This window comes from Schistocerca serialis, chromosome 8 (genome assembly GCF_023864345.2).
Source record: "Schistocerca serialis cubense isolate TAMUIC-IGC-003099 chromosome 8, iqSchSeri2.2, whole genome shotgun sequence".
Taxonomy (NCBI): Eukaryota; Metazoa; Arthropoda; class Insecta; order Orthoptera; family Acrididae; genus Schistocerca; species Schistocerca serialis.
The window spans coordinates 47,465,800-47,493,629 of record NC_064645.1 but is presented as its reverse complement, the minus strand read 5'-3'; the positions used below and the strand labels follow the sequence as shown (position 1 = coordinate 47,493,629).

General features: G+C 40.7%; 1 protein-coding gene across 1 annotated transcript in view; it reads right to left on the bottom strand.

Moving 5' to 3' along the window:
• Nucleotides 1-27,830, bottom strand: part of LOC126416585 (uncharacterized) — a 418,464-nt gene that overhangs the window by 101,465 nt on the left and 289,169 nt on the right. Inside the window, exons 10-12 of the mRNA XM_050084337.1 lie at nucleotides 24,981-25,013; nucleotides 15,769-15,864; nucleotides 11,846-11,983 (exon numbers count right to left, since the gene is read on the bottom strand). Of these exons, the coding sequence (XP_049940294.1) occupies nucleotides 11,846-11,983; nucleotides 15,769-15,864; nucleotides 24,981-25,013 (267 nt within the window). The remainder of the gene's footprint in view (nucleotides 1-11,845; nucleotides 11,984-15,768; nucleotides 15,865-24,980; nucleotides 25,014-27,830) is intronic.

The window sequence follows — 27,830 nt, the reverse complement described above, 5'->3', positions numbered from 1 at the left end:
TTTCAAGCAGAAGCAGGCTACTTTTTGTCAACAGCTTTATACTTTGACAGTCATCATTAGGTATGAAAAGCATCCTTGAGAAATGTTTCTACTTGACAATTATTCTGTTAAATGAATTCAAAAGAATATCTTCCACGCAGGATATTACTAATAGAGGGCAATCTCTTGTCTGAATTAAACTAGATAACCTGAATTCTATTTTATCATCTCTATTAACATTATTCGTTGTATACATGGAAGAACCATGGAGATACTAAAGGGTATCAGATAGATTATATAATGGTAAGTCAGAGATTTAGGAACCAGGTTTTAAACTGTAAGACATTTCCAGGGGCAGATGTGGACTCCGACTACAATCTATTGATTATGAACTGTAGATTAAAACTGAAGAAACTACAAAAAGTTGGGAAGTTAAGGAGATGCGACCTGGATAAACTGAAAGAACCAGAGGTTCTACAGAGTTTCAGGGAGAGCATTAGGAACGATTGCCAAGAACGGCGAAAGAAATACAGTAGAAGAAGAATTGGTAGCTCTGAGGGATGAAATAGTGAAGGCAGCAGAGGATCAAATAGGTAAAAAGACGAGAGCTAGTAGAAACCCTTGGGTAACAGAAGAGATATTGAATTTAATTGACGAAAGGAGAAAATATAAAAATGCAGTAAATGAAGCAGGCAAAAAGGAATACAAACGTCTCAAAAATGAGATCGACAGGAAGTGCAAAATGGCTAAGCAGGGATGGCTGGAGGACGAATGTAAGGATGTAGAGGCTTATCTCACTAGGGGTAAGATAGATACTGCCTACAGGAAAATTAAAGAGACCTTCGGAGAAAGGAGAACCACTTGCATGAATATCAAGAGCTTTGATGGAAACCCAGTTCTAAGCAAAGAAGGGAAAGCAGAAAGGTGGTATGAGTATATGGAGGGCCTATACAAGGGCGATGTACTTGAGGACAATGTTATGCAAATGGAAGAGGATGTAGATGAAGATGAAATGGGAGATATGATACTGTGTGAAGAGTTTGACAGAGCACTGAAAGACCTGAGTCGAAACACGGCCCCGGAGTAGACAACATTCCATTAGAACTACTGACAGCCTTGGGAGAGCCAGTCCTGACAAAACTCTACCATCTGGTGAGCAAGATGCATGAGACAGGCGAAATACCCTCAGGCTTCAAGAAGAATATAATAATTCCAATCCCAAAGAAAGCAGGTGTTGACGGATGTGAAAATTACCGAACTACCAGTTTAATAAGTTCTTCTGTAGCACCACATTTCGAAAGCTTCAATTCTCTTCCTGTCCAAACTATTTATCGTCCATGTTTCACATCCATGCATGGCTACACTCCATACAAATACTTTCAGAAACGACTTCCTGACACTTAAATCTATATTCGATGTTAACAAATTTCCCTTCTTCAGAAACGCGTTCCTTCTCATTGCCAGTCTACATTTTATATCCTCTCTACTTCGACCATCATCAGTTATCTTACTCCCCAAATAGCAAAACTCCTTTACTACTTTAAGTGTCTCATTTCCTAATCTAATTCCCTCAGCATCACCCGACTTAATTCGGCTGCATTCTATTATCCTCGTTTTGCTTTTGTTGATGTTCATCTTATATCCTCCTTTCAAGACACTGTCCATTCCGTTCAACTGCTCTTCCAAGTCCTTTGCTGTCTCTGACAGAATTACAATGTCATCGGCGAAACTCAAAGTTTTTATATCTTCTACATGGATTTTAATACCTGCTACAAATTTTACTTATGTTTCCTTTTCTGCTTGCTCAATATACAGATTGAATAGCATCAGGGAGAGGCTACAACTCTGTATCACTCCCTTCCCAACTACTCCTTCCCTTTCATGCCCGTCGGCTCTTGTAACTGCCATCTGGTTTCTGTACAAATGGTAAATAGCCTTTCGCTCCCTGTATTTTACCCCTGCCACCTTCAGAATTTGAAAGAGAATATTCCAGTCAACATTGTCAAAAGTTTTCTCTAAGTCTACAAATGCTAGAAACGTAGGTTTACCTTTCCTTATTCTCTCTTTTAAGGGGATACGGAATCGGATTTTGGGTTAAAAAATGGATTTTTTTTTTACTGGCGTATTATATTCTGCCATGTTTCCTCTTTAAAATGACGTATCATACATAGCTCTACTACAATTATAACTATTTTATTTTTATATATTTGTGAGATCGGGTATTGCGCTTTAGTTATACACGTCTCTCGTGGCTGACCATGAACTTTTTGGCAGTACCTTTAAAGTGACATGAATTCAAATATCCCGGTTTCCAGCGACTATTTATACACTAGTTGCCCGAAAATGTTTCTCTCTGGTTTCCTCAAGTTACTCTTTGACTTTGTGGCGGGACTGTTTTGTAAACAGTGTGATATAAGAAAGTAGTTGTTGTTGAGTTATTTCGTATTTAGTGCTTCATTTTTCGCAGTGAAAATGCCTAGAGCTAAAGCAAAAGTATTTAAAAAGCGTGTGAACTGGCAAAAGAAAAGAAATAATGATTCATTAGCAAAGCAAAGCAGTTCATCATCATCACTGTTGGAAAATGTGAATCCACTTATTACTGATTTGCCGAACGAACTTACACCAAATGAAAACAGTGCTTCTCATAAAAAACTAAGAGATTTGGAAGAGAAATATAATTTACTTGATAGAGGGAATGAAGTTTTTGAACTCATTGATACGAATATATTGTGTGAAGCTCTTGAAAACAGTTTGTGCTGCAAAAAATGTCATGGAAACGTTTCTCTGAAAGTAGAATCCCATGTTGGCCTGGCTGCCCAGTTTAATTTAATATGCAGTGTTTGTAAATACAGCTGTAAGTTTCCAAGTTCGGTTTCAGTAACTGTAAATAATGGATACAAGAAAACTGAACTTTATAGTGTAAATATTAGGTTAGTTTATGGATTGCGAGCAATTGGTAAGGGCAAAGCAGCTGGTGATATGCTATGTGGTGTTCTAAATCTTCCAAGTGCACCTTCAAAGTTTGAAGCTTACAATTATGTACTAGGATCTGCAGTTGAAGATGTAGCACAGAAGTCAATGCAGGTTGCTGTGGAAGAAGCAGTGGAAGAAAATGACGGCAGTCGTGACCTCACAGTGGCGTTTGATGGCACGTGGCAGAAAAGGGGCCACACCTCCAACAATGGTGTTGTAACAGCAACTAGTGTTGATACTGGCAAGGTTATTGATGTTGCAATAATGTCTAAATACTGTAGGTGCACAGGCAGGCTGAAAAATGAACACAGTGATGACTGTATTGCTAATTATTATGGTAGTAGTGGTGGCATGGAGGTTGCTGGGGTGAAGAAAATTTTTCATCGCTCTTCACAGTGGTATAATGTTCACTATGTCAAATATCTGGGAGATGGTGACTCTAAAGCATTCAAAGAAGTTTTGGAAAGCAAACCATATGGGAACAGTGTAAATATAAGCAAACTTGAATGTATAGGACATGTGCAGAAGAGAATGGGTGCCAGGCTGAGAAGGTTAAAATCAGTTATGAAAGGGAAAAAACTAGATGATGGGAAAACCTTGGATGGCAGAGGAAGATTGACTGATTCCATAATAGACCACATTCAGAACTGCTATGGCCTTGCAATCAGGCAAAATACAGGCAATCTTGAAGAAATGAGGAGAGCTATATGGGCTTTATATTTCCACAGCGCATCCACGGATGAGCATCCACAACATGGTTTGTGCCCCAAAGGTGAAAACAGCTGGTGTAAATACAATAGGGGACTAACAACAGGAGAGAAATACATTCACCACCACAGTCTACCATCAGCCATCATGGCAGAAATAAAGCCCATTTTCAGAGATCTGGCTGACAGAAGTCTTCTGATGAAATGTCTTCACGGAAAAACGCAGAACCCCAACGAGTGCTTGAATAGTGTGATATGGCATCGTCTCCCAAAAACAGTGTTTGTCGGAATTAATACACTACATTTTGGTGTGTATGATGCTGTGGCAACCTTCAATCTTGGAAATATAACTAAATGCCAGGTCCTTCAAAAGTTGGGTATGTGTGTTGGTTCCCGTACGGTACGTGCTATGTTCTTTTTAGATCAGCACAGACTAAGGCATGCTGATAATATAATCAAGACATTAGTGAAAAAAGCAAGACAGGTGCAGAGGGGTGCCAAAAGAAGACTTGAAGATGATTATGAAGACTGTGAAGGGGGTATTAGCTACGGATCAGGAATGTTTTAATCTTCTTTCTCCGTTTCCCGTAAGTTTACTTTTTACTTCATCTAGGAACATTATCTCAGGTACTGGTCAACCTAGAAGTCTGAAATTTTTATGACGTAGTGACATAGGTCCCTATTACATACTGAAACAACGATTTTTTAATTACTTGATTTACAAAAGACTTAGGGGTGATAGTCTAGTAAAAAGCGATGGAAAAAATTTACTTAAAAATAAATGTACAATATCTCTGTAAGAAAATACTTTGACAATAAACTGTTGTTTCAGTATTGTTGTAACATATGAATGCACATACAGTAAAATTTTTACCTCTCTGTCTCCAGTAGTTTGTGAGAAAATGTTCCCTATAGTAGGCATATATTAACATTGCGGGGATAGGTGATTCCGTATCGATACGTCGTAAGGTCAGTATCGCCTCACGTGTTCCAACATTTCTATGGAATCCAAACTGATCTTCTCCGAGGTCCGCTTCTACCAGAGTTTCCATTCTTCTGTAAAGAATTCACGTTGGTATTTTGCAGCTGTGAATTATTAAACTGATAGTTCGGTAATTTCCACATCTGTCAACACCTGTTTTCTTTAGGATTGCAATTATTATATTATTCTTGAAGTGTGAGGGTACTTTGCCTGCCTCATACATCTTGCGCACCAGATGGTAGAGTTTTGTCAGGACTGGCTCTCCCAAGGCTGTCAGTAGTTCTAATGGAATGTTGTCTACTCCCGAGGCGTTGTTTCGGCTCAGGTCAAACTCTTCACGCAGTATCGTATCTCCCATTTCATCTTCATCTACATCCTCTTCCATGTCCATAATATTGTCCTGAAGTACATCGCCCTTGTATAGACCCTCTATATACTCCTTCAAGCTTTCTGTTTTCCCTTCTTTGCTTAGAACTGGGTTTCCAACTGAGCTCTTGGTATTCATACAAGTGGTTCTCTTTTCTCCAAAGGTCTCTTTAATTTTCCTGTAGGCAGTATCTATCTTACCCCTAGTGAGATAAGCCTCTACATCCTTACATTTGTCCTCTAGCCATCCCTGCTTAGCCATTTTGCACTTACTGTCGATCTCATTTTTGAGACGCTTGTTTTCCTTTTTGCCTGCTCCATTTACTGTATTTTTATATTTTCTCCTTTCATCAATTAAATTCAGTATTTATTCTGTCACCCAAGGATTTCTACTAGCCCTCGTCTTTTTACCTACTTGATCCTCTGCTGCCTTCACTACTTCATCCCTCAAAGCTACCCATTCTTCTTCTACTTTATTTCTTTCCCCCATTCCTGCCAATTGTTCCCTTATGCTCTCCCTGAAACCCTGTACAACCTCTAGTTTAGTCAGTTTATCCAGGTTCCATCTCCTTAACTTCCCAACTTTTTGCAGTTTCTTCAGTTTTAATCTACAGTTCATAACCAATAGATTGTAGTCGGAGTCCACATCTGACCCTGGAAATGTCTTACAATTTAAAACCTGGTTCCTAAATCTCTGTCTTACCATTATATAATCTATCTGGTACCTTCTAGTATCTCCAGGATTTTTTCATCTATACAACCTTCTTTTATGATTCTTGAACCAAGTGTTAGCAATGATTAAGTTATGGTCTGTGCAAAATTCTACCAGACAGCTTTCTCTTTCATTTCTTACCCCCAGTCCATATTCACCTACTACGTTTCCTTCTCTCCCTTTTCCAGTCACCCATGACTATTAAATTTTCGTCTCCCTTCACTACGTAAATAATTTCTTGTATCTAATCACACATTCCATTAATTTCTTCATCAGCTGCAGAGGTAGTTGGAATATAAAATTGTACTACTGTAGTAGACATGGACTTCGTGTCTACCTTGGCTACAATAATGCATTCACTATGATGTTCGTAATAGCTTACTCACACTCCTACCTTTTTATTCATTATCAAACCTACTCCTGCATTACCCCTATTTGATTTTGTATTTATAACCCTATATTCACCTGACCAAAAGTCTTGTTCCTCCTGCCACCGAACTTCACTAATTCCCACTATATCTAACTTTAACCTATCCATTTCCGTTTTTAAATTTTCTAACATACCTGTCCGATTAAGGGATCTGACATTCCACACTCCCATCCGTAGATGGCCAGTTTTCTTTCTCCTGATAACGATGTCCTCTTAAGTAGTCCCCTCCCGGAGATCGGAATGGGGGACTATTTTACCTCCGGAATATTTTACCCAAGAGGACGCCATCATCATTTAACCATACAGTAAAGCTGTATGCCCTCGGGAAAAATTACGGCTGTAGTTTCCCCTTGCTTTCAGCCGTTCGCAGTACCAGCACAGCATGGCCGTTTCGGTTAGTGTTACAAGGCCAGATCAGGCAATCATCCAGACTGTTGCCCCTGCAACTACTTCAAAGGCTGCTTCCCCTCTTCAGGAACCACACGTTTGTCTGGCCTCTCAACAGATACCCCTCCGTTGTGGTTGCAGCTACGGTATGGCCATCTGCATCGCTGAGGCACGCAGGCCTCCCCACCAACGGCAAGGTCCATGGTTCATAGTGGGGGGAGGGGGAGTTAGCAATTATGCATGCAATTTTAAACGCTTCTAATATTCAAGAGAGTGTCTCCATACATTCATCTCACAGAGCTGTTGCAATTAACAGATCCCAAGAATCATATTAAATGCAGATATAAACAAATGCAAACTAGCACTTAGGCGAAAAGGAAGAACCCTAAAATGATGATTTCAGCTAGCGTAAATGTAGACAGTATACTTACTTGATTCTTCTCCAAGTCCAACCAGTCAGTGGACAGCACACAAATCTATGATTGTAAGGTACTTAACTGTGCGAAATTTACATAATTTGTTCATCTATATTCTCCAGATTAGATATGATTAGTATAATTATTGTAAAACTACCCACCCATCCAGCACATGACATACCTTCCCTCTAGGTTTTGGTACCGCTACCAGTGGACACAATAAGGGCTGGTAGAAAGTTGCATGAGATCCAGTTTCAGCATCCCCTGTATCTCTTCATCAGTGGCTTCACCTTCTTCTTTCCAAGGGACTGGATACAAACTGTTGCACTATGTGCAATGAGGGAAAACATTTAATTTACAGGCAATTCCTGGCTTCTGCTCGAATACTTAATAGTATTGGTTCAAGAGTTCAGACAGTTCTCCTCTTTGCTCATTTGTAAGGTGTTGGCTTAGTCGACTTCCGCTGTACCTGGTCTAACAATCCAAGTAAACCTATTTCATTTATGTAAGACTTGAGAGTAAGTCTGATCTTCTTCACAATCAATTCTCTTTCTGCCCCTCTGCAGCACCTACCAGGGTTATTCTCTTCCCTTATAAAATATACTTGGGCAACACCACCATCAATCTGCAAATCGACCTAGCCCTAAGGATAAATGAATTTTATGTCCTTCTCCCACATACATTCAACGCCTAGAACACATTCGACCAGCAGTTTCTTTACAGTACGCAATGTGCATTTAATCACTGCATATCCTACTGTAATTTTCGACATTATTTTCTTATGCTCTGCGACTACATGCACTTAGCTCCAATAAATCTACAATTATGAACTGGAAAAGTGGATAACTGAATACTTTGTGATACCTCAGGAAGTAGTTGCATAATGTACCAATCACCAGCGCACCAGGACATAGTATCACTATGACTGGAATAGCTTTCTCAGTAGTATGTATTGCTGAGATTGGCACTAACTGATAATGTTCCTTACATTCACTGACATCTACACAGAATTCTCCAATCACGTTCCTTTCATCATCATGTCGAAACAACTGAACTGCATGCTCATAACCTCTATGCAAATTCACTACCGTTCTTCTGGAACATGTTTCAGTCGAGTCTAGTTTAACTGACATTGCTCACTAGAATGAAAATGTCGTCCACGACTTCCGTAATCACTGGTTTTGTTCTCTCCAGTTATTACTAACTGTAGATGTGTCAGACTGTGATTCAAGTGTTTATTGTTAACATTGGAATTGTATCCCAGTCATGATCATCGTACTGTGCGATTCTGCTTGTATTGATTTTGTCGGAAACTTTTGCCGTCTTGTTCTGCCTTTGTTTATTTTATTGGTCATTAATGCAATTATTTGAAGTCAGTTGATTAGCAGTTGTTTCATGTGCATGTAGACTATGTGCACAACAATTTGGCTGACTAATTATGTACATACAAAAGTTCCCTGTATTCATCCTCGGTCTTATAACCTCCTATATAAGATCAAGAGAATAATGTATGGAAATAGACTCCTCGGATTTATCTTCTGGTGCATGTATTAGTTTCTCATGGACTTCCGTGGGTAATTTCTGTATAATCAGTTCATTCCAGTATCTAGCATTATACAAGTACCTCTCGAAGTAACTTCTACAGCTGCCAGGTTTGCAGGAGAAAGACTGCAGCTTGAACACCTCTTTCCTAAGACATTCTTGAGTTCCTTTTGACCAATATTTGGCACGGAAGTTTCTTCGTAGGTTCCGTATAGATCCGTCATGTCAGGCACCCACAATGCTGTATCCCCTTGTATCTTCCCGATAAGTGGCTAATTTTTTGTTATTCAGCAAAGGGCCCAAGTAGAACACCCCTAAATTCTCGAATAAAGACAACATGATTAACAGCCTTTTTATCCGACGAGAATGTCTGCATTTGTTGATGTTGCAGAAGTTTGTCTTCCATTAACATATTTCTATGTAGTTAAGATGACGAGATACCAGAGTGTGCAGAATCTAATCTGTTTCCGCATCTAGTACAAGCACAGGCATTCCACACTCTGATGAGGGGCTCGAGGTCTGTTGCCTGTGCTCCTTTTGAAATTCTTTTCGAAATACCTTTATAGCCCCCAACCTCTTCTATAGCTTTTGAAAATGCTTCGATCTATTGGATAATACATTGTTCCATTGTAGGAAACATGATACAGTCTAATCACTCAGTGTAAGCAATTCTTGCTTCAGTTGATTTGTAGAAGGTAAATTTTCAGCTGAAAGAGTCTCTGCAGCTTTTTTAATACTTCTGTTTACACAATGGATAACATGTTGCTCTTTATATTTTGCCTAGTGGTCTAATTGACATGAAAATTGTTGTTGGAGTTCATGAAATTATGTTCAATGAGTTTATCACAACCAGAGAAAGAGCCCTCTATTGTATCAGCTAATTGGCCTGTTGTTGTTCCCACCTTCTCTTATCTAGTTCGCAAATCCTGAACTTCCTTATGAACTTCCTGTACTTCACATGGGCACTGGTCTTGAGCTTTCCAAAGTTGGGCTAACGAATTAGTGATTACAGACTCCTTTTGTGATATAAGTCCATTCGAATAGTAATCTGGATAAATGAATGTGGCTATGTCTGTTCATATCTCCATACCCATGTGTGTGTGTGTGTGTGTGTGTGTGCACAAGCGAAAGCATGCCTGCTTTTATGTGTGCAAGCTTCATTGAAAACACCTTGCAAACAGTGCTTATTTTACAAAGAGGGTAGTTTTGGGATTTATGCCATCACAAATTTTACACATTTATGGTGCGTGAATTGGATGATACATTCTGGTGCCTCTCTCTCTGAAGTACACGCAGTGTTACTACTGCCACAGATTCAGTAGTAATTCATTGCAGTAACTGCAACTGCTTATATGTGCTTGTGGAATGCAAATATCGTTATAATATCACTATACAGGGTGGTCCATTGATCGTGACCGGGCCAAATATCTCACGAAATAAGCGTCAAATGAAAAAACTACAAAGAACGAAACTTCTCTAGCTTGAAGGGGGAAACCAGGTCACACGGATGTCAACAGCGTTTTTTTAAAAAACAGGAACCCCCCATTTTTTATTACATATTCGTGTAGTACGTAAAGAAATATGAATGTTTTAGTTGGACAACTTTATTCGCTTTGTGATAGATGGCGCTGTAATAGTCACAAACATATGGCTCACAGTTTGAGACGAACAGTTGGTAACAGGTAGGTTTTCTAAGTTAAAATACAGAACGTAGGTTCGTTTGAACATTTTATTTCGGTTGTTCCAATGTGATACATGTACCTTTGTGAACTTATCATTTCTGAGAACGCATGCTCTTACAGCGTGATTACCTGTAAATTCCACATTAATGCAATAAATGCTCAAAATGATGTGCGTCAACCTCAATGCATTTGGCAATACGTGTAACGACATTCCTCTCAACAGCGAGTAGTTCGCCTTCCGTAATGTTGGCACATCCATTGACAATGCGCTGACACATGTTGTCAGGCGTTGTCGGTGGATCACGATAGCAAATAACCTTCAACATTCCCCACAGAAAGAAATGCTGTGCTTTGACGACTAATCCACCTGTCATGAAATGTGTTATTCAATACTGCTTCAACGGCACGCGAGCTATATGCCGGACATCCATCATGGAAGTACATCACTATTCTGTCATGCAGTGAAACATCTTGTAGTAACATCGGTAGAACATTACGTACGAAATCAACATAGATTGCACCATTTAGATAGCCATCGATAAAATGGGGGCGAATTATCCTTCCTCCCATAATGCCGCACCATACATTAACTCGCCAAGGTCTCTGATGTTCCACTTGTCGCAGCCAACGTGGATTTTCCGTTGCCCAGTAGTGCATATTATGCCAGTTTACGATACCGCTGTTGGTGAATGACGCTTCGTCGCTAAATGGAACGCGTACAAAAAATCTGTCATCGTCGCGCAATTTCTCTTGTGCCCAGTGGCAGAACTGTATACGACGTTCAAAGTCGTCGCCATGCAATTCCTGGTGCATAGAAATATGGTACGGGTGCAATCGATGTTGATGTAGCATTCTCAACACCGACGTTTTTGAGATTCCCGATTCTCGCGCAATCTGCCTGCTACTGATGTGCGGATTAGCCGTGACAGCAGCTAAAACACCTACTTGGGCATCAGCATTTGTTGCAGGTCGTCGTTGACGTTTCACATGTTGCTGTTTCGTCAAATAAGTTTACTGTCAGGCGAACGGTCCGGACACTTGGATGATGTCGTCCAGGATACCGAGCAGCATACATAGCACACGCCCGTTGGCCCTTTTGATCACAATAGCCATACATCAACACGATATCGACCTTTTCCGCAATTGGTAAACAGTCCATTTTAACACGGGTAGTGTATCACGAAGCAAATACCGTCCACACTGGCGGAATGTTACGTGATACCACGTACTTATGCGATTGTGAGTATTACAGCGTCATCTGTCACAAAGCGAAAAAAGTGGTGCAACTAAAACATTCAAATTTCTTTACGTTCTGCACGAATATGTAATAAACATGGGGGTTCCTATTTAAAAAATACGCAGTTGATATCCGTTTGACCTACTGCAACGCCATCTAGCGGGCCAACCATGGCGCCATCTGGTTTCCCCCTTCAAGCTAGACAAGTTTCGTTCTTTATAGTTTTTTCGTTTGACGCTTATTTCGTCAGATATTTGGCCCCCGGTCACTATCAGTGGACCACCCTGTATATGTATCACCAAATTTGTGTCAACAGAATGTGTAGGCATAGTCAGAATCAAAGATATAATTCACGAAGATGTTTAGACTAATTTATTTATAAATAAAACGACAGCTAACATGTGAAATATCACTTGAAAACATGGTACTCACGTGAACCACAGTAGGCTCCTTGCAGGCCCGGAGCACATGAACACAACTCTTTAGTGCAAAATATAAGTCCTTCGCATGCACTAGACAGAAATGAACAGGGTTTTGAGCAGTTCTCTCCATATCTGTTTGGTCCACAACCTAGGACAAATTACATAAACTAATACATATCCAGACCTGAGTGACATATCATTAAAGCGTAGTCCACAGAAACTGTTATTTGCAGAAAGAAAATAGTGTTTTCTTAATACAAACTGGTTGTCTCTCACAGTACACCGTAAATTAGTTATTGAATCAATTAAGTTGCAAAGAAATTTGAAAGTTATATTCCACGGTTTTGTTGAACTCTCGATGACAGCAACCAAATTACTTTAGCTCAGTAGTGCAACTCATTAATAATACATGTGCCACAGAAATATTAAAAATTCTGATGTAGCCGGCTACAGCTCATAGTTAAAGTGGAGCCACCTCAATAAATATATTGTGCCTTGAAATGTGGTAAGTCATTGTAGTAGAGGGTTGGGGGCGTGGTTGTACAAGATAAAGCACTTATAGGTTTGTAGATATGCTGTGTAGCTTCGCCTAATGTAGCTGCCCTAATCTAAATGGTCTTCACGTTTCGCTGCTCACAACGAAGAGTGTTAGATAGAAATATAAACGGTAGAGACTACAGGGAAAACATAGATTGGAATGCACACAGCAAGTAATTCAGGACATAGGATGCATATTCTACCTTAAAATGATGACGTTGGCACAGAAGTGGAATTCCAGATGGGCTGCAAGTAACCAGTCAGAAGACTAATGATGGAATATGTATACAGCTGAATAGGCAGACTGTACATTCCTGAACTTACAGAAAATATGCCACACTCTACTCTGATCAGCTAGAACATAATGACCAGCTACCTAATCTCTGGTATGTCCACGTTTGGCACGGATAACAGCGGTGACGCGTAGCGGCATGGAAGCAGTGAGGTCCTTGTAGGTCGCTGGATGGAGTTGGCACCACATCTTCGCACTACAGTCCCCTAATTCCAAGGAGGGGGGGGGGGGGGGCGCAATGATCTCTGGCGCCATGTTCAGTCACATCCCAGACGTATTCGATCGGGTTCAGATATGGTAAGATGGGGGCCAGCACAGCAATTGGAACTCGCCACTGTGTTCCTCGAACCACTCCATCACATTATTCGCCACTGCTGTTGCGAAACATGATCGTCATGAAAGGCGGTACGTGGTCTGCAACCTGTGAACGATGCTCCTTGGCCGTGACAGTGCCTCGCAAGAGCTCCAGTCGAACCCTGGATGCTCACATTATCGTTCCCCAGAGCATAATGGGGCCGTCACTGGGTTATCTCTGCCCCCCGCAGTGAGGTGTCGAGTAGCTGTTCCCCTAGGGGAGGACGGACTCACGTCCTCCCCTCTGTATTATGAAGAAGATATCAGGGTTCATCAGACCGTGAACGCTGTACACTGCAGCAACGTCCACGTGCCCGTTTCAGTCGCAGTTGCCGACGTCGCGGTGTTGACATTTCTCATGTACGAGCCGTTTACCTGTGGAGGTTCATCGTTAGGAGTGTTTAGAGCACTGCGTGTTGAGACACACTTGTACTCTACCAACCATTAGAGTCTGACGTCAGCTCCGTCACAGTTAGCCGCCTGTCCTGCTTTACCAGCCTGCCCAGCCTACCACGTCTGGTGCCTGTAGTGAGGGTTGGCCGCCCAAGTCCACGACGTCTGGACGTGGTTTTTTCACCTTGGTTCCGCCGCTGTTGAAGACACTCACCACGATACTCCTTGAACACCCGACAAGTCGTGCAGTTTCCGAAATGCTCGTGCCGAGCCTCTGCGCAATGACAGTCTGTCCTCCGTCAGCTCCGACAGATCACACGCCTTCCCCTTTCCACACAGGGGATTACACGCTCACTGATACTACACCTTCCGTGCGTGTGTCCGACTAGCAGTCATTCCTTGCCATGTGACGCTACTACCGCCTGGACGGATTTACATCGATAGTAGGTCGGTGGTCGTAAAGTTCTGGCTGATCAGTGTATATTGTTGCATAGGTCCAAGCATATGGAGCAGCTACTCAAATGTGAAACTCGCTGGAAGACATTTTCAGCGACAGAATTCAGTACATTTTTCCTGAACTGCGAATACTGGTCAAAGACAGTGGCAACAACGGCAGCAGAACCCCAGTGAAGGAAGCGTCGCAGAAGCACTGCCGTACTGCACACACACACACACACACACACACACACACACACACACAGCGATGCGGCCGGCAGTCTGAGGCTGTCTGCTGGTTAGGCTGTTGTGTGTGTGTGTGGGGGGGGGGGGGGGGGGGGTGACCGAGGGCAGGCAGGACGACTCGGACAGGATCTGAACAACAGAAGCTCGTTTGAGACGCGGAAAGATGATAGTTAACGCAAATGGGCAGGAGAAGCAAACATACAGTGCACGAGAATTGTCGCTGTCCTGCTCGACTCAGTCACGTCGAGTAAATACTCAGGCTCAGCACTGGAAAACGACGGAACATGAGGTCGGGTGCGAGGAAGGCGAACGACCCACTACTCTGCACTGGAAGAAAACAGAAAAGCTTAGCACACCTATAAGGAAGATAGGGTAAAAAAAAAGCCCTCGAGACACATTTTGAGTATTGTTCAAGTAATTAGGATCCCCACAGGGTCGTATTAAAGGAAGACACTGCAGAAAACCACTGACGAGTTGCTAGATTTATAACCATTTAGTTCGAAGAGTACCAGAGTGCTACACAAACGCCCCGTGAGCTTAAAAGCAAGAGTGTACGACGACCTTGGAGGACGACTACAGAACTGGCATTTGAAGCAGATTGTGGAGATTTTTACTATCAGAAACAGTCTTGATCACAATTTATTAATTATCTATTTATTCATTATCACTAGTGATTTACCACCAGAAGGAGGTTCTTACTCAATGGTCTGAAGATGACCACAGTGGTGGTCGAAACCAGTCACCATAATAAATAAATTCTGATCAAGACTGTTTTTGATAGTACATACTTGTAACACATTGATCACTGCTCACTCCCGCAATGCATCCAAAAGCAATGAGACTGTGGAGAGCTGTACCCCCTACACCGCTCCTCCCGTGTCAGGAAGGTGAGGGCGAAATACACGAGGTCAGGATTGGTACTGTTGGGACTGGTACAGTCGCATACAGGCATGTGGTTTTTCCTCTCTCAATTTGCTAGTGTTACAGGAAAGCGAAAGTCTAGGAACGCTACAAAGTATTCTCCGCCAAAACGCTCTACAATTGCTTGTTGAGTATGCCTACGGAGATAGGAAGTTTATGCAGAATCGCCGATGAGAGAAACATGTGGACAACATTAAAAGGATGAAGAAGCTTGCAGATGGTACACGAACGTGTGTTAAGGTATCGGGAAGTAAGTTCGATCGTACCAGAGGAAAAATTTGTGAGTGAAGTCAACAAGTAATGGAGGACGTTCTCTTTAAGAGCTATTCTCGATTGAAGAGAGAGGCACAGAGGAGGAAATATGGGGTGCCACACTAAATCGCTCAGAAGAGTGATGAAAAAAGTATGTGAAAAGAAAAGAATAGGTGCGGCTGTGAGGAAGCTGATAGTAAGCGTACGTTAAGAATACCCGACACTGTGGTCTGTCCTGGGTGGAGGCACATCCTGTCCCTGTATCACCTCCCCTCAACAAGCTCGCACGTACCTCCTCATCTGAAATGAAACTAACACATGAGAGTAGAAACCGTACAAACAATGACGAAGCTGCATTCGGCAACGAACTTGTCAACTACAATCAGAACGTCGCAAATACTGCAAAATGCACAGGTCAAAGTAAACGTAAATGTATGACAGGTGCAGTACTGATCAAGTGTTATACTAGCAACTATTGTACAAAGTAAAAATAATTTTCTTACCTTCCTCGCAGTACATGCCAACAAATCCTGGTGGGCAGGTGCACGATTGGGTTGTACTGCTCCACACACCCCCATTGCGACACACTGTGTCTGGATCTGCAGAAATAATACAAGTTCAACTTCCATACGACTAAGTACTTTTAAATGACTACAGAGACTACAGTTCCGAGTAGTTTAATATAACTTCAAAAATGGACTCGAACAGCATCGTCCGCAAAAACTTTTACTTTGGCGTTAAACAGTTTTGTCCAGGTTTTGACCATCTTCAAACCCTTATACCGCGATAGTAGGCGGTGGCGGTGAATGTGACTGGTGCGGTCAGAGAACTGTGTCCATTTTTAAAGTACTTTCTGCCTCACCGTTGTTCTCCACGAGAAATGTTCTGAAAAGTTACGTTTAGTATAACATTAGACATATCCTGCATGTGGCCACACTGGTAGCACAAAGGAGGTGAGGCATTTCGTAAATATGGCACTCTCAAGAAAGCTTATGAGGATGAGTTCCTTCAATGTAGAAGTACTGCTACAATAATTTATTAAGTGGGAATTAAGCTGAAGTGGGGGTAATATGTTGGAGGATTAACTGATATTGAGCCTCAGTGAAAAGTAACTTTTTGTTGCGTTCATCTGCACTCCAAAGTAATTTCTTTGCCGCTAACTTTACATTGATGGTGATGATAATAATTTTGTCCATGTACAAAGCCCACACCTGCTACCATAGTACAGGACCATATGCTCCGCAGAAGATGAATTTGAAGAATGTACAATGACACAGAATAATTTACTGAGATAAGCAACAGAAATTATTCAGATAATTAAGGGAAACGAAAATTTAATTGTGCTGAGGGACTGGAATTGGGTAGTAGGAAAAGGACGGAAAGGAAATATAGAAAGACGACATAGGCTGGGGTAGCGGAATCAAATGAGAAGCCACCTGGTAGAATTTTTCACGGAGCCCAATTTAGTCATTTTACATACGTGGTACAAGATTCACGAAAGAAGACCGTACACGTGCAACTGACCTGGAGACACCAGAAGGTTTTCAGATAGACTAGATAATTATTAGGCAGAGAATTCGAATCCATATTTTAAACAGCAAAACTTTTCCGAGGATAGGTGTTAACTCTGGTCATGATGTATTGGTTACTAACTATCGATTGAAACTGAAGAAATTGCACAAAGTTTAAAAATTATGGAGACCGAATCTGGATAAACAGAAAGAACTAGAGGGAGTTGAAGTTTCAAAGGGAGCAGTGGGTAACGACTAGCTGAAACATAGGGCACGAATGCAACAGAAGACGAATGGGTAGCTTTGAGATATGAAATAGTGAAGGCCCAGTAGGAAATTTGGATAACATGCGAGATATTGAACCTAACTGAGAGAAGAAGAATACATAAACATGCAAGTAAAACAAAATAACGACGTCTAAAAAATTACATTGGTAAGAACTGCAAAATGGCAAGGTAGCAATGACACGACGAAAAATGCAAGGCTATGGGAACTTGAATGATTTTGCGAAAGACAGATGCCAATTATACGAACATTAAAAAGACCTTTGGAGTAAGGAGAAGCGCCTACATAGACATTAAAAACTCACTTAGCAAACGATTGCTATGAAAAGAGATACGGATAAGTGCGAATGGGATGTCGCACCGTGGCTCCCGTATGAACAGTTCGTACGCCACGCAGATCGAGAATTTCGACGATTCTTGTCAGTTATCAATATCGATATTGGCAAAACATCAGAATATGAGACAAACAGCCGTATCGTTTGATTGCATTGACAGAGAAGCTTAAATTTTTTACACCGCAAAGGGAACTTAGACTTTAGTATGTTACAGATACTTACACGACTAAATTCGTCTATCCGCTCCTGAGAAAAAGGAAAGGGGGTCTCAACAGTCGCACAGACAAACGGTCGGATAACATGAAAAAAATTATTTTCATCTGATATAATTATTAATAATTAACAGTTTTCATTTTCTTTCCTTTACTGCTGTTGTAAAACCTCATTTCTTGCTAAATTTCATGGCTCTATTTCAACGAGAAATACGCTACAGGTTTTCGTGTGAATGTATGCGAGTATCAAAGTATGACAAAAATGGCTGTATATTTAGATTCACTGACTCTGGAGATTAATATTTTCAGTCCACCAAGGGACCATAGGCCTTTGTATATGAATAAATTTCAATTTGAAACGTCTTCCCGTTCCCGAGAAAAAGGGGTCTCAACTGACACACATGCGGTGTGCGTCTGTGAGTTCAAATGGCTCAGAGCACCATGGGACTTAACATATGAGGTCATCAGTCCCCTAGACCTTAGAACTACTTAGTCCTAACCAACCTAAGGACATCACACAGATCCATGCCCGAGGCAGGATTCGAACCTGCGACCGTAGCGGTCGCGCAGTTCCAGACTGAAGCGCCTAGAACCGCTCGGCCACACCGGCCGGCCGTCTCTGTGTGTATGTGTGTGTGTGTGCGTCTGTGTGTGTGTGTGTGTGTGTGTGTGTGTGTGTGTGTTTGGTTTATAATTATAGATTAACAATTTTCGGATTTTCGCCTTCACCCCAACTGTGAAACTTTGCTTCTTGCCAAATTTGATGGCTCTAATGAATATCAAAATACGTGGCATAAATGGCCTTATCTTTTGATTTCACTGAAGTATAAGCATAAAGTTTTGACACCACCAAGGGAGCATAGACCTTAGTGTGTGACATAAATTTCAATTTGATTCCTCGTCCCATTGAAGGGGAAAAGTATTCTTAGCAGTCGGACAGACAGAAAGACGCCTTCTTTCATAGTCTCGAGTGTCCGGAACTTCTGCAGAGCTACTGGCGCACAGTCACCATTCTTGTGAAAGAGCTTTAGCGGCAGCGCGCGGTCCTTCATGGAGGCAGTCAGGACTAGCTCTTCCGACGCCTACTCCGACGCTTACAACCACATCTATTGGTCAAATTTTCATTAGCTTTTTTTTCCATATCGTTCCCCCCTTTGTCAGTAATATGCTATTCCAAGTTGCTGTCGTTCTGAGCTTTCTACAGCGTATGTACATCAGAAAGGCCACGCATCCTCAGACTTCAAGGAGAATGTGTATATCCTCAGACTACAAGAATAATGTAATAAGGCATTTTCCAAAGAAAATTGTTTGTGACAGCTGTGAATATTAGTGGCCTGTCAGATTCAAAAGTCAAGGCTGAAAGATACTGACAAGAATTATTTACAAAAGAATGGAAAACTGGTAGAAGCTGGCCTCGGTGAAGATCAGTTTGCGGTCCAGAAAAATGTAGGTAATAATAACATTTGTCGATTTAAGGAAACTTTTGACAACGTCAATTCGAGTACAAACTTTCTTCAAATTCTTCTGTTTAGAAGGTATCAGGGATAAATTATAGTGAGCGAAAGATTTTTCTAGAGTTTGTACAGATAGCAGACTGTAGTTGCAATAGTAAAAAGACATGAAAGGGGAACAGTAGTCTCTATTAGATACAGTAGTAGCCAGTTTGTAAACTGAGCAAGTCAAGTGAAGAAGTCTGGAAGGTAATTAAACTTCACGGACCAGCATTAAAAATCTAGAGGTTAAATGACGACACTGGAGTTGTCTCTGACAGCAATGAACTTGGACGAAATGTTGAATAAAGAGGATAGTGTCTTGAAAAGAAGTTATAAAATCAGCATCAAGTATAGTGAAACAAGGGCAATGGAGTATTTAGTATTATATCAGGTGATATTAAATGCATTAGATTAGGATATGAGGCATCAAAATCAGTCAATGAGTTTTGCTATTTGGGTAGCAAAATAATTGACAATGACAAAAATGGCAAGAGAAGATGACTTTCTTAACTTAAAACAGAAATTTAAGTGTTACGTAAGTTTTATTTGTACCGAATGTAGTCTTACACAAAAGTGCAACAGTTCCGATAAGAAGAAAATGTTCAAATGTGTGTGAAATCTTATGGAACTTAACTGCTAGGGTCATCAGTCCCTAAGCTTACACACTACTTAACCTAAATTATCCTAAGGACAAACACCCACACCCATGCCCCTTGGGAGGACTCGAACTTCCGCCGGGACCAGCCGCCGATAAGAAAGACGTTTATGTAAAGTGGTGCTACAGAAAAACACTAAATAGGAGTTATCCAGATTGAATAAATAATGAGAAGGCACTGCCTCCAACTGAGGAAGTAGGACATCTGTGCCACAACTTGACTAAAAGAAGCGTTCGATACGCACGACTCGTCTTCAGGCATCAAAGAATCGTCAGGCAGGTAATGTAAGGACGTGGGAGGAAACCAAAGTGAGTGCAGTTTCAAATGTGGCAACAGTTACACTACTGGCCATTAAAATTGCTACACCAAGAAGAAATGCAGATGATAAACGGGTATTCATCGGACAAATATATTGTACTAGAACTGACATGTGATTACATTTTCACGCAATTTGGGTGCATAGATCCTGAGAAATCAATACCCACAACAACCACCTCTGGCCGCAATAACGGCCTTGATACGCCTGGGCATTGAGTCAAACAGAGCTTGGATGGCGTGTACAGGTACAGCCGCCCATGCAGTTTCAACACGATACCACAGTTCATCAAGAGTAGTGACTGGCGTATTGTGACGAGCCAGTTGCTCGGCCACCAGACGTTTTCAACTGGTGAGAGATCTGGAGAATGTGCTGGCCAGGGCAGCAGTCTAACATTTTCTGTATCCAGAAAGACCCGTACGGGATCTGCAACATGCGGTCGTGCATTATCCTGCTGAAATGTAGGGTATCGCAGGGATCGAATGAAGGGTAGAGCCACGGGTCGTAACACATCTGAAATGTAACGTCCACTGTTCAAAGTGGTGTCAATGCGAACAAGATGTGACCGAGACGTGTAACGAATGGCACCCTATACCATCATGCCGGGTGATATGCCAGTATGGCGATGACGAATACACGCTTCCAGTGTGTGTTCACCGCGATGTCGCCAAACACGGATGCGACCATCATGATGCTCTAAACAGAACCTGGATTCATCCGACAAAATGACGTTTTGCCATTCGTGCACACAGGTTCGTCATTGAGTACACCATCGCAGGCGCTCCTGTCTGCGATGCAGCGTCAAGGGTAACCGCAGCCATGGTCTCCGAGCTGACAGTCCATGCTGCTGCAAACGTCGTCGAACTGTTCGTGCAGATGGTTTTTGTCCTGCAAACGTCCCCATCTGTTGACTCAGGGATCGAGACGTGGCTGCACGATCCGTTACAGCCATGCGGATAAGATGACTGTCATCTCGACTGCTAGTGATACGAGGCCGTTGGGATCCAGCACGGCGTTCCGTATTACTCTCCTGAACCCACCGATTTCATATTCTGCGAACAGTTATTGGATCTCGACCAACGCGAGCAGCAACGTCGCGATACGATAAACAGCAATCGCGATACGCTACAATCCGACCTTTATCAAAGTCGGAAACGTGATGGTACGCATTTCTCCTCCTTACACGAGGCATCACAACAACGTTTCACCAGGCAACGCCGGTCAATCGGTTGGAAACTTTCCTCATGTCAGCACGTTGTAGGTGTCGCCACCGGCGCCAACCTTGTGTGCATGCTCTTGAAAGCTAATCTTTTGCATATCACAGCATCTTCTTCCTGTCGGTTAAATTTCGCGTCTGTATCACCTCATCTTCGTGGAGTAGCAATTTTAATGGCCAGTAGTGTATCTCCGGAGTTTTTTACTCAAGAGGATGCCATCATCATTTAACCGTAAAGTATATCGTCATCCCCTCCGGAAACTAACGGCTGTAGTTTCCTTTTGCAGTCAGCTGTCCGCGGTACGAGCGTAGGGAGGACATGTTGGTTGTGTTAAAGGCCTTGTAACTCAGTGATCCAGACTATTGGCCTTGCAGCTACTGAAAAGGCGACTGCCTGTCTGCAAAATTTTTCTGGCCTCTCAACAGATATTCTTCGGTTGTAGTAGCACCTACGGTGTTGACGTAAAATTAAATATGTGTAATAATGAACCAAAAGCAGACATGCGACTGAGGTACTATGTACATCACAGTCAACGGATGATCGCAGCAAAGAAACACCAAAGTCAAAGCATGCCAGAAAAGTACAAGTAACTTTGAATAACTTCTCTACCGCTTGTCGAGATATATTTGGTACATTAAAAGAGATGCAGATTTATTTTTCATAACGGAATAGAGATTCGTAAGAATAAAAGGAACAGAAAGAAACATAGTTTAAGGAATCAGACTAGCGAGAAAAAAAAAAAGAAAAGGAAACAGACAGGTAGAATCACGCACAGGTCATAATTTCTTTTGGAGGAATAATCTTAATCCATGGCAGTGCATTCCGTCTTTGTAACTAAAGCAAAGAAAGTTTGTTTTTTTGCCGTGCGAGTTTCGCTTCTTTTACTTACGAAGCTCATTCTGTAGCTGATTCTGATGTTACTCCATGTGTGTCGTCTTGGAGATGCATTTATTCGATCTGCACACTCCAGATGGCCGATTTTCGGCCTTCTTCGACAGTATTTCATTTCCAACTTTCACTGTGTATTGAATGTATCTGGTACAGGGGCGGGGGTAGATACCATGAGAACTTCCACAACGATCAGTACTGGCCCCGCTAGTGTTCTTAAACTACATATTCTCAAGTAAATTCGAAAACTGGTTCGAAGTTTGTTATGTTCGCTGGTAGCAAAGGCATACTCATCAAAATTCCAAACTACTCTGTCTTACGAAGATAGCTCAGGTAATAGCTGAACATAATGTCAGTATAAATTATAGCCCCGCAATATTTCTCATTTTACAATTTCAAACAAGCCAAAATAACCTGCTAGCCCCGCAGTAGTCATACAATAAATGAACCACGCTGAGTAAGTTTATTTGATGTTTAACTGGATAACAAGTTAAAACCGAGTCAACACATGGATAAAATGATGGTGAAGCTCAGTCCAGAGGCAGAATACTACGAGTATTCTCCCTGTGTGGGTCTCAGTGTGGACCTACGTACTATGATGAACACTCATGTTCAGAAAAAAACAGGACACCTTGAACGACTAAAGATAGGACGTTCATATTCAAAGGAGATGTGCATTAGTATGTTCTGCAGAAATGATTTACTTCTGAACCGTGTCGGTTGGCGGGTTCAAGATCAACATAGATATCGCGGCGCAACACCACCGACCGGTAAACTGTGCCTGCGGCTCTCGTTGTCGCTATAAAGCGAAGGTAGTGGATCAGTGTAACTGGAGCAGAGGTGCAGGGTGCCCCGCAGACGTATGCGTCACTGTACCATCAAATAAGTGAGTTTGAAAGAGGGCGAATTATTGGTATAAGAGAATGTGATGCACCCATCCGTGGATTTGCTGCTCATGTAGGACCAAGTGTTTTGGCAGGGCAACGGGTGTGTGCAGAATGGTTCACGGAAGGCCGTAGAACACGACGAGATGGGTCAGGTCGCACCAACCAGACCACCTCCCAAGAAGATAGACACCTCATCAGAATGGCATTGCAGGACAGATCTGCGTCCTCCTCGTCTCTGGCGCAGAAGTGGAGCGGTAGAACATAATACTACACTATTAGGGGTGACAGTCGGCCGCCGTTTATTACGGGTTACGTGCGCGTCGTTCACTTCTCAACCTACCTTTGACGAATGAGCGGAAACGTGCTAGACGGCAGCGGTGTATGGAACGACGTCACTGGGGACAGTATTGGCATCAGATACTGCTTTCGAATGAATCTATGTTCGGTTTGTTTGGAAACAGTTCGCCGCAGATAGGGCGAGCGATATCACAGTGACAGCATAACACATACCGCTCCGACTCGAGGCCTTATTGTGTAGGATGCTACTGCATACAGCCACAAATCACAGTTGGTGCGTGTCCAGGGCACTGTGACCTAAGTGAATGACACACTGCGACCCGTCGCCATACCTTTCTGCGCAACACCCCAGGCGCCATTTTTCAGCAAGCCAATGCACGACCACATGTCGATGCACCAACATGTGCCTCCTTGGTGTCACAGGCTGTCAGACGTTGCCCTGGCCCGCCAGATCACCAGACTTATCGCCAATGTGTGAGGTACGGTGAAACGTCGGGTGCAGCGCTGTGACCCAGTGCCAACCACCACGGATGAACTTTGGAACAAAGTGAATGCAGCAAGGGTGGCTGTACCACAGTACAGCAAAAAGTAAGAAACAGGGAATGCCTAGGTAAAGAAAATTAATATCATTCCTCCTTAGACAGAGTTGCTCTCCTTAATGTGTAATTCAACTGGTTTCACATTCGTGAAGTGTCTTTCCTTATGTAGGTATCTATAGAACACAGTGAATGAACAAATGCATACTACGTGTACATGCAAGTATGTATGTACATGTAGAAGAGACAGTTAGTGCTGACGCATCTGTGCTCACAAGACCTCTTACCTGTGCTTTGGTAGCTGTACGATCTGCCACTGCTGCGCTTACATTGCGACGACCCTGGCAGGTGTCTTTGCTGCGTGGACGTCCAGAACCTCGTCTACGGGTGTGAGAATGTTCACGTGATACCAGCATTGTTGCACAATGACGCAGCACGTCCAACTTGTGAGTCAATTGTCCGAAAGGACGATCCCGCCACTCGGACGCTCACAACTTGACCCCTTTTCAACTCATTCGGTTGGCTGTAGGAAACACGAGTTCGCCCGTGACACGATTGCCCACTTGCTTACACATTTGCACCACACTGAGTCCTAAGAGTATGAGCATTCCCTAATATAGGGTAATCAATCACATATGGTGCTCCGGTAGCAATGCCACCACACTGTCTTTTGATGGACGTCGTTGAACCTATTATCAGTTCTTATCTACTATCCCCCAGCTGATATATGCCGTCATCAGATCACAATCAATGTCATCTTTCCCGGTGTACAATTTGTTCTTGTAGTGTATAGCCAGCCTACAGAATCGTGTCATACAACTTATTCAAAAACGAGATTACTGAATGTAAAATTTATCAGTATGACGTTATCACTGAAGCATTATATTCATCAGATTTTGGATTTACAACATACAGGAGGACTTCGGCGTCTTATTTGGGATATCTGAGACAAATTTCGGTCTGGTGTGGTGCTGGCTGTGTGTTACCAGTGTGACCAGTCATGAGTTCCTTAAAAAGCCAAGTCATTTCATGACCTATGGAGTAACACTCGTAATATTAATTTTTCAGAGAAAAACTACTCACCAACATACATCTGGGCGCCAACAGCGTGGTATTCTGGAAAGAAGGAAAACTGAAATGTATTAACATATGTGTAACAGAACCTACTTCAAGTTACAGAACTTATTTCCTGAGGAATTATAGCGTATATCTCTAATAGTGCATCTGCTTACGAGAAGTGTTGTGGAAGTTTTTTACTTTCATTCACTGATTACTATTGCATGCCAATGTTTAGAGATAGTTTTCAGGCGAAGAAAGCAAAAGTTAATGGGGTGAAATTTGACTTCATAAAATAGAATTGGAAGCATGATAACACTTTATGTTCTTCGTTTTATAGTGCAGCTAGGAAACTGTTATTGTTTATGATATAACAGATACATTAAAACAATTACCTGGGTCGCTATAATTTTCTCCCGCAGCATCTTTTGACAGCTTGCACTGTTATTTTCAGGTACATTATTGGCAAATTTTTTTGTTTGTTTGCTGAAAGTTGCCAGGTGTTTAATTTTAATTTCATTTTGAAGATTTTCCAGCAGAATGAACCATGTGGGTCATTATAAATATACATTTTCTTCAGTAAATAGCACACACACGAAACAGCACAAGTGTGCTAAGTATGATGAAAATACATATTTATAACCAGCCTCAAAATTCTGTCTGTTGGAGCAATGTAATGAAGCACATCCAGCAAACAAAGTTGTGGCGTAGTTAAGGTGAGGCAATGAGCCCTCAAAACGCCTTGTGGGGATAATAGAACAGACAGACACAGATAATTGTTTTATTTATTCTTTGTAAAGGTGACTAGATGGTGAGTTCAAACAGTGAATCATTGAAGTTCCAAGTGCCCCAAAGTGAAATATATAAATATTATATCAATGATCATCTGTTCCAATTCTGCTACAACTTAATAAAGAAATTAAAAACACTTAATAAAGAAAAATTAATCGATCTTACTCTAAATCCTGTTAACAATATTAATAATAACAATAACGATTTGAATAAAAAACCTTTAAAAGAACTTCATCAAGTCTTTAAAACAAGAAAGTTAAAAAATTATTCCAAACTTAATAAACAACAATTAATAACTCCTATTGAGAGATCTGACAACAATATTAAAAATAATGTTAACCATTTAAAAACAAACCATTAAAAGAACTTTGTCAACTCTGTAAAACTAAAAATTAAAAAAAAATTATAGTAAACTTAATAAACAACAATTATTCGATCTTATAAACAGATCTGAAGGTAATATTTTTAATATTGATACTGAGAATTATTTTCAAAAGATTCTGGTGGACATATATCAAGAAATTTGAAAAAAACACTACCTGAGAAATTTTTCAGGTTACAGTTTTCTAGATGATGACGATTTTTTTAAATCACCTAAACAAATTAATAGAAAAACTTCTGCTCCTACATTGAGAATAATAACATTAGAAATTAATAATAATGATAATATTGTTGAACCACAAGAATTTTTTAATCAAATTAAAGAAATGTAATCACTAAATTTAAGAATATTTTAATAGAAAAAAGGCGGTTAAGGGTATCATAAAATATTTTTGTAATTTTAAAAGACAAGGCCAGATACAAGAATTTGATTTTAAAGCAAGTATAAAGTTTTATTAGGACAAATGATTTTGAAGAGTATTATCACAAATCAAGATATAAACTATTAACTTAAATGGAAGAAAGGCAAAGAAACAAATTTGGTTTATCTTTATTTTGTATAAATATTTTAGAATTAAGTATTAAGAGACACAATACAATTTATTGTTCTACTTATATCGAGTTACCAAAAAAGTGAAGACAAAAATCTGCAATTAATGTAAAAAATACAAATCAAAAATATTTCCTTTATTGAGTATAATCAACTTTATATGAAGTTAATAAACATCTAAAATATTTTCCATTTTCATTTAGTCATTATGTTACATATTCTAATGGTAATTATAACAATCGTGTTATGAATACTGGCAAAGATGCAGCAAAAAAATTCGTTGAATTGTCAAAATAAATATCTAGAGAAACTGATGAAATATATGAACAAAAAATTCTAATGATAATATCAAATAAATATAAATTGAATTTTAGAAAAACTTGTTTTATTTGTGAATGGAATTTGCTAAAGGAGAAAAAAAAGATAAGTGATCATAGTCATTTAACAGGAAAATATCGAGAAAGTGCTCATCAAAATCCTACGTTTCTTCCAGTTTGTGTTCATAATATAGCAAGTTATGGTGTACATAGTTTAACAAAGAATTAGCAATAGATAATCAAGATATCAACACTATTCCAAATAATGAACAAAAATATATCTCTTTTAGTAAAAAGGTTGAGGAAGGATAAACATTAAAATTTTTTGACACATACCTAGATAAATTGAAATGAATATTTTAGGTATTCCAAAAATAAAAGTGTGTGATAACAGAATTTGAGAAAAGTGATTATTCAAAAGATAATATTTATTGAATCGAGATATAAATACGAAAATTTTAGCAACAATTAAATATAAAAATTGTGGAAAAAAGATGTTACAGCATGTTGGTTTCAGAGCAAAAATGTAAGCTTACAGAGTTGAAGGCAAAGAATATGAAAAATATAAAGGAGTTAATAAAATCTGTTGTAAGAAAGTAACTTAGTATTAGACATTCAAACAAATGACTGAACACAGTTAAAAGTAGTAAAATTGTGTTAAGTTCTGAGGATGATACACTATTACATTACTAGATGAAAATATATGGTGATTTTAAATTAAAGACAAATAAAACAATAGATGATAACAATGAGTTTCTACATGAATTAAACAGTTGTGTTAATGGTAACCCGAAAAACGAGATGAAAGATAGTGATTTCTTAGTGAACTACACAGTT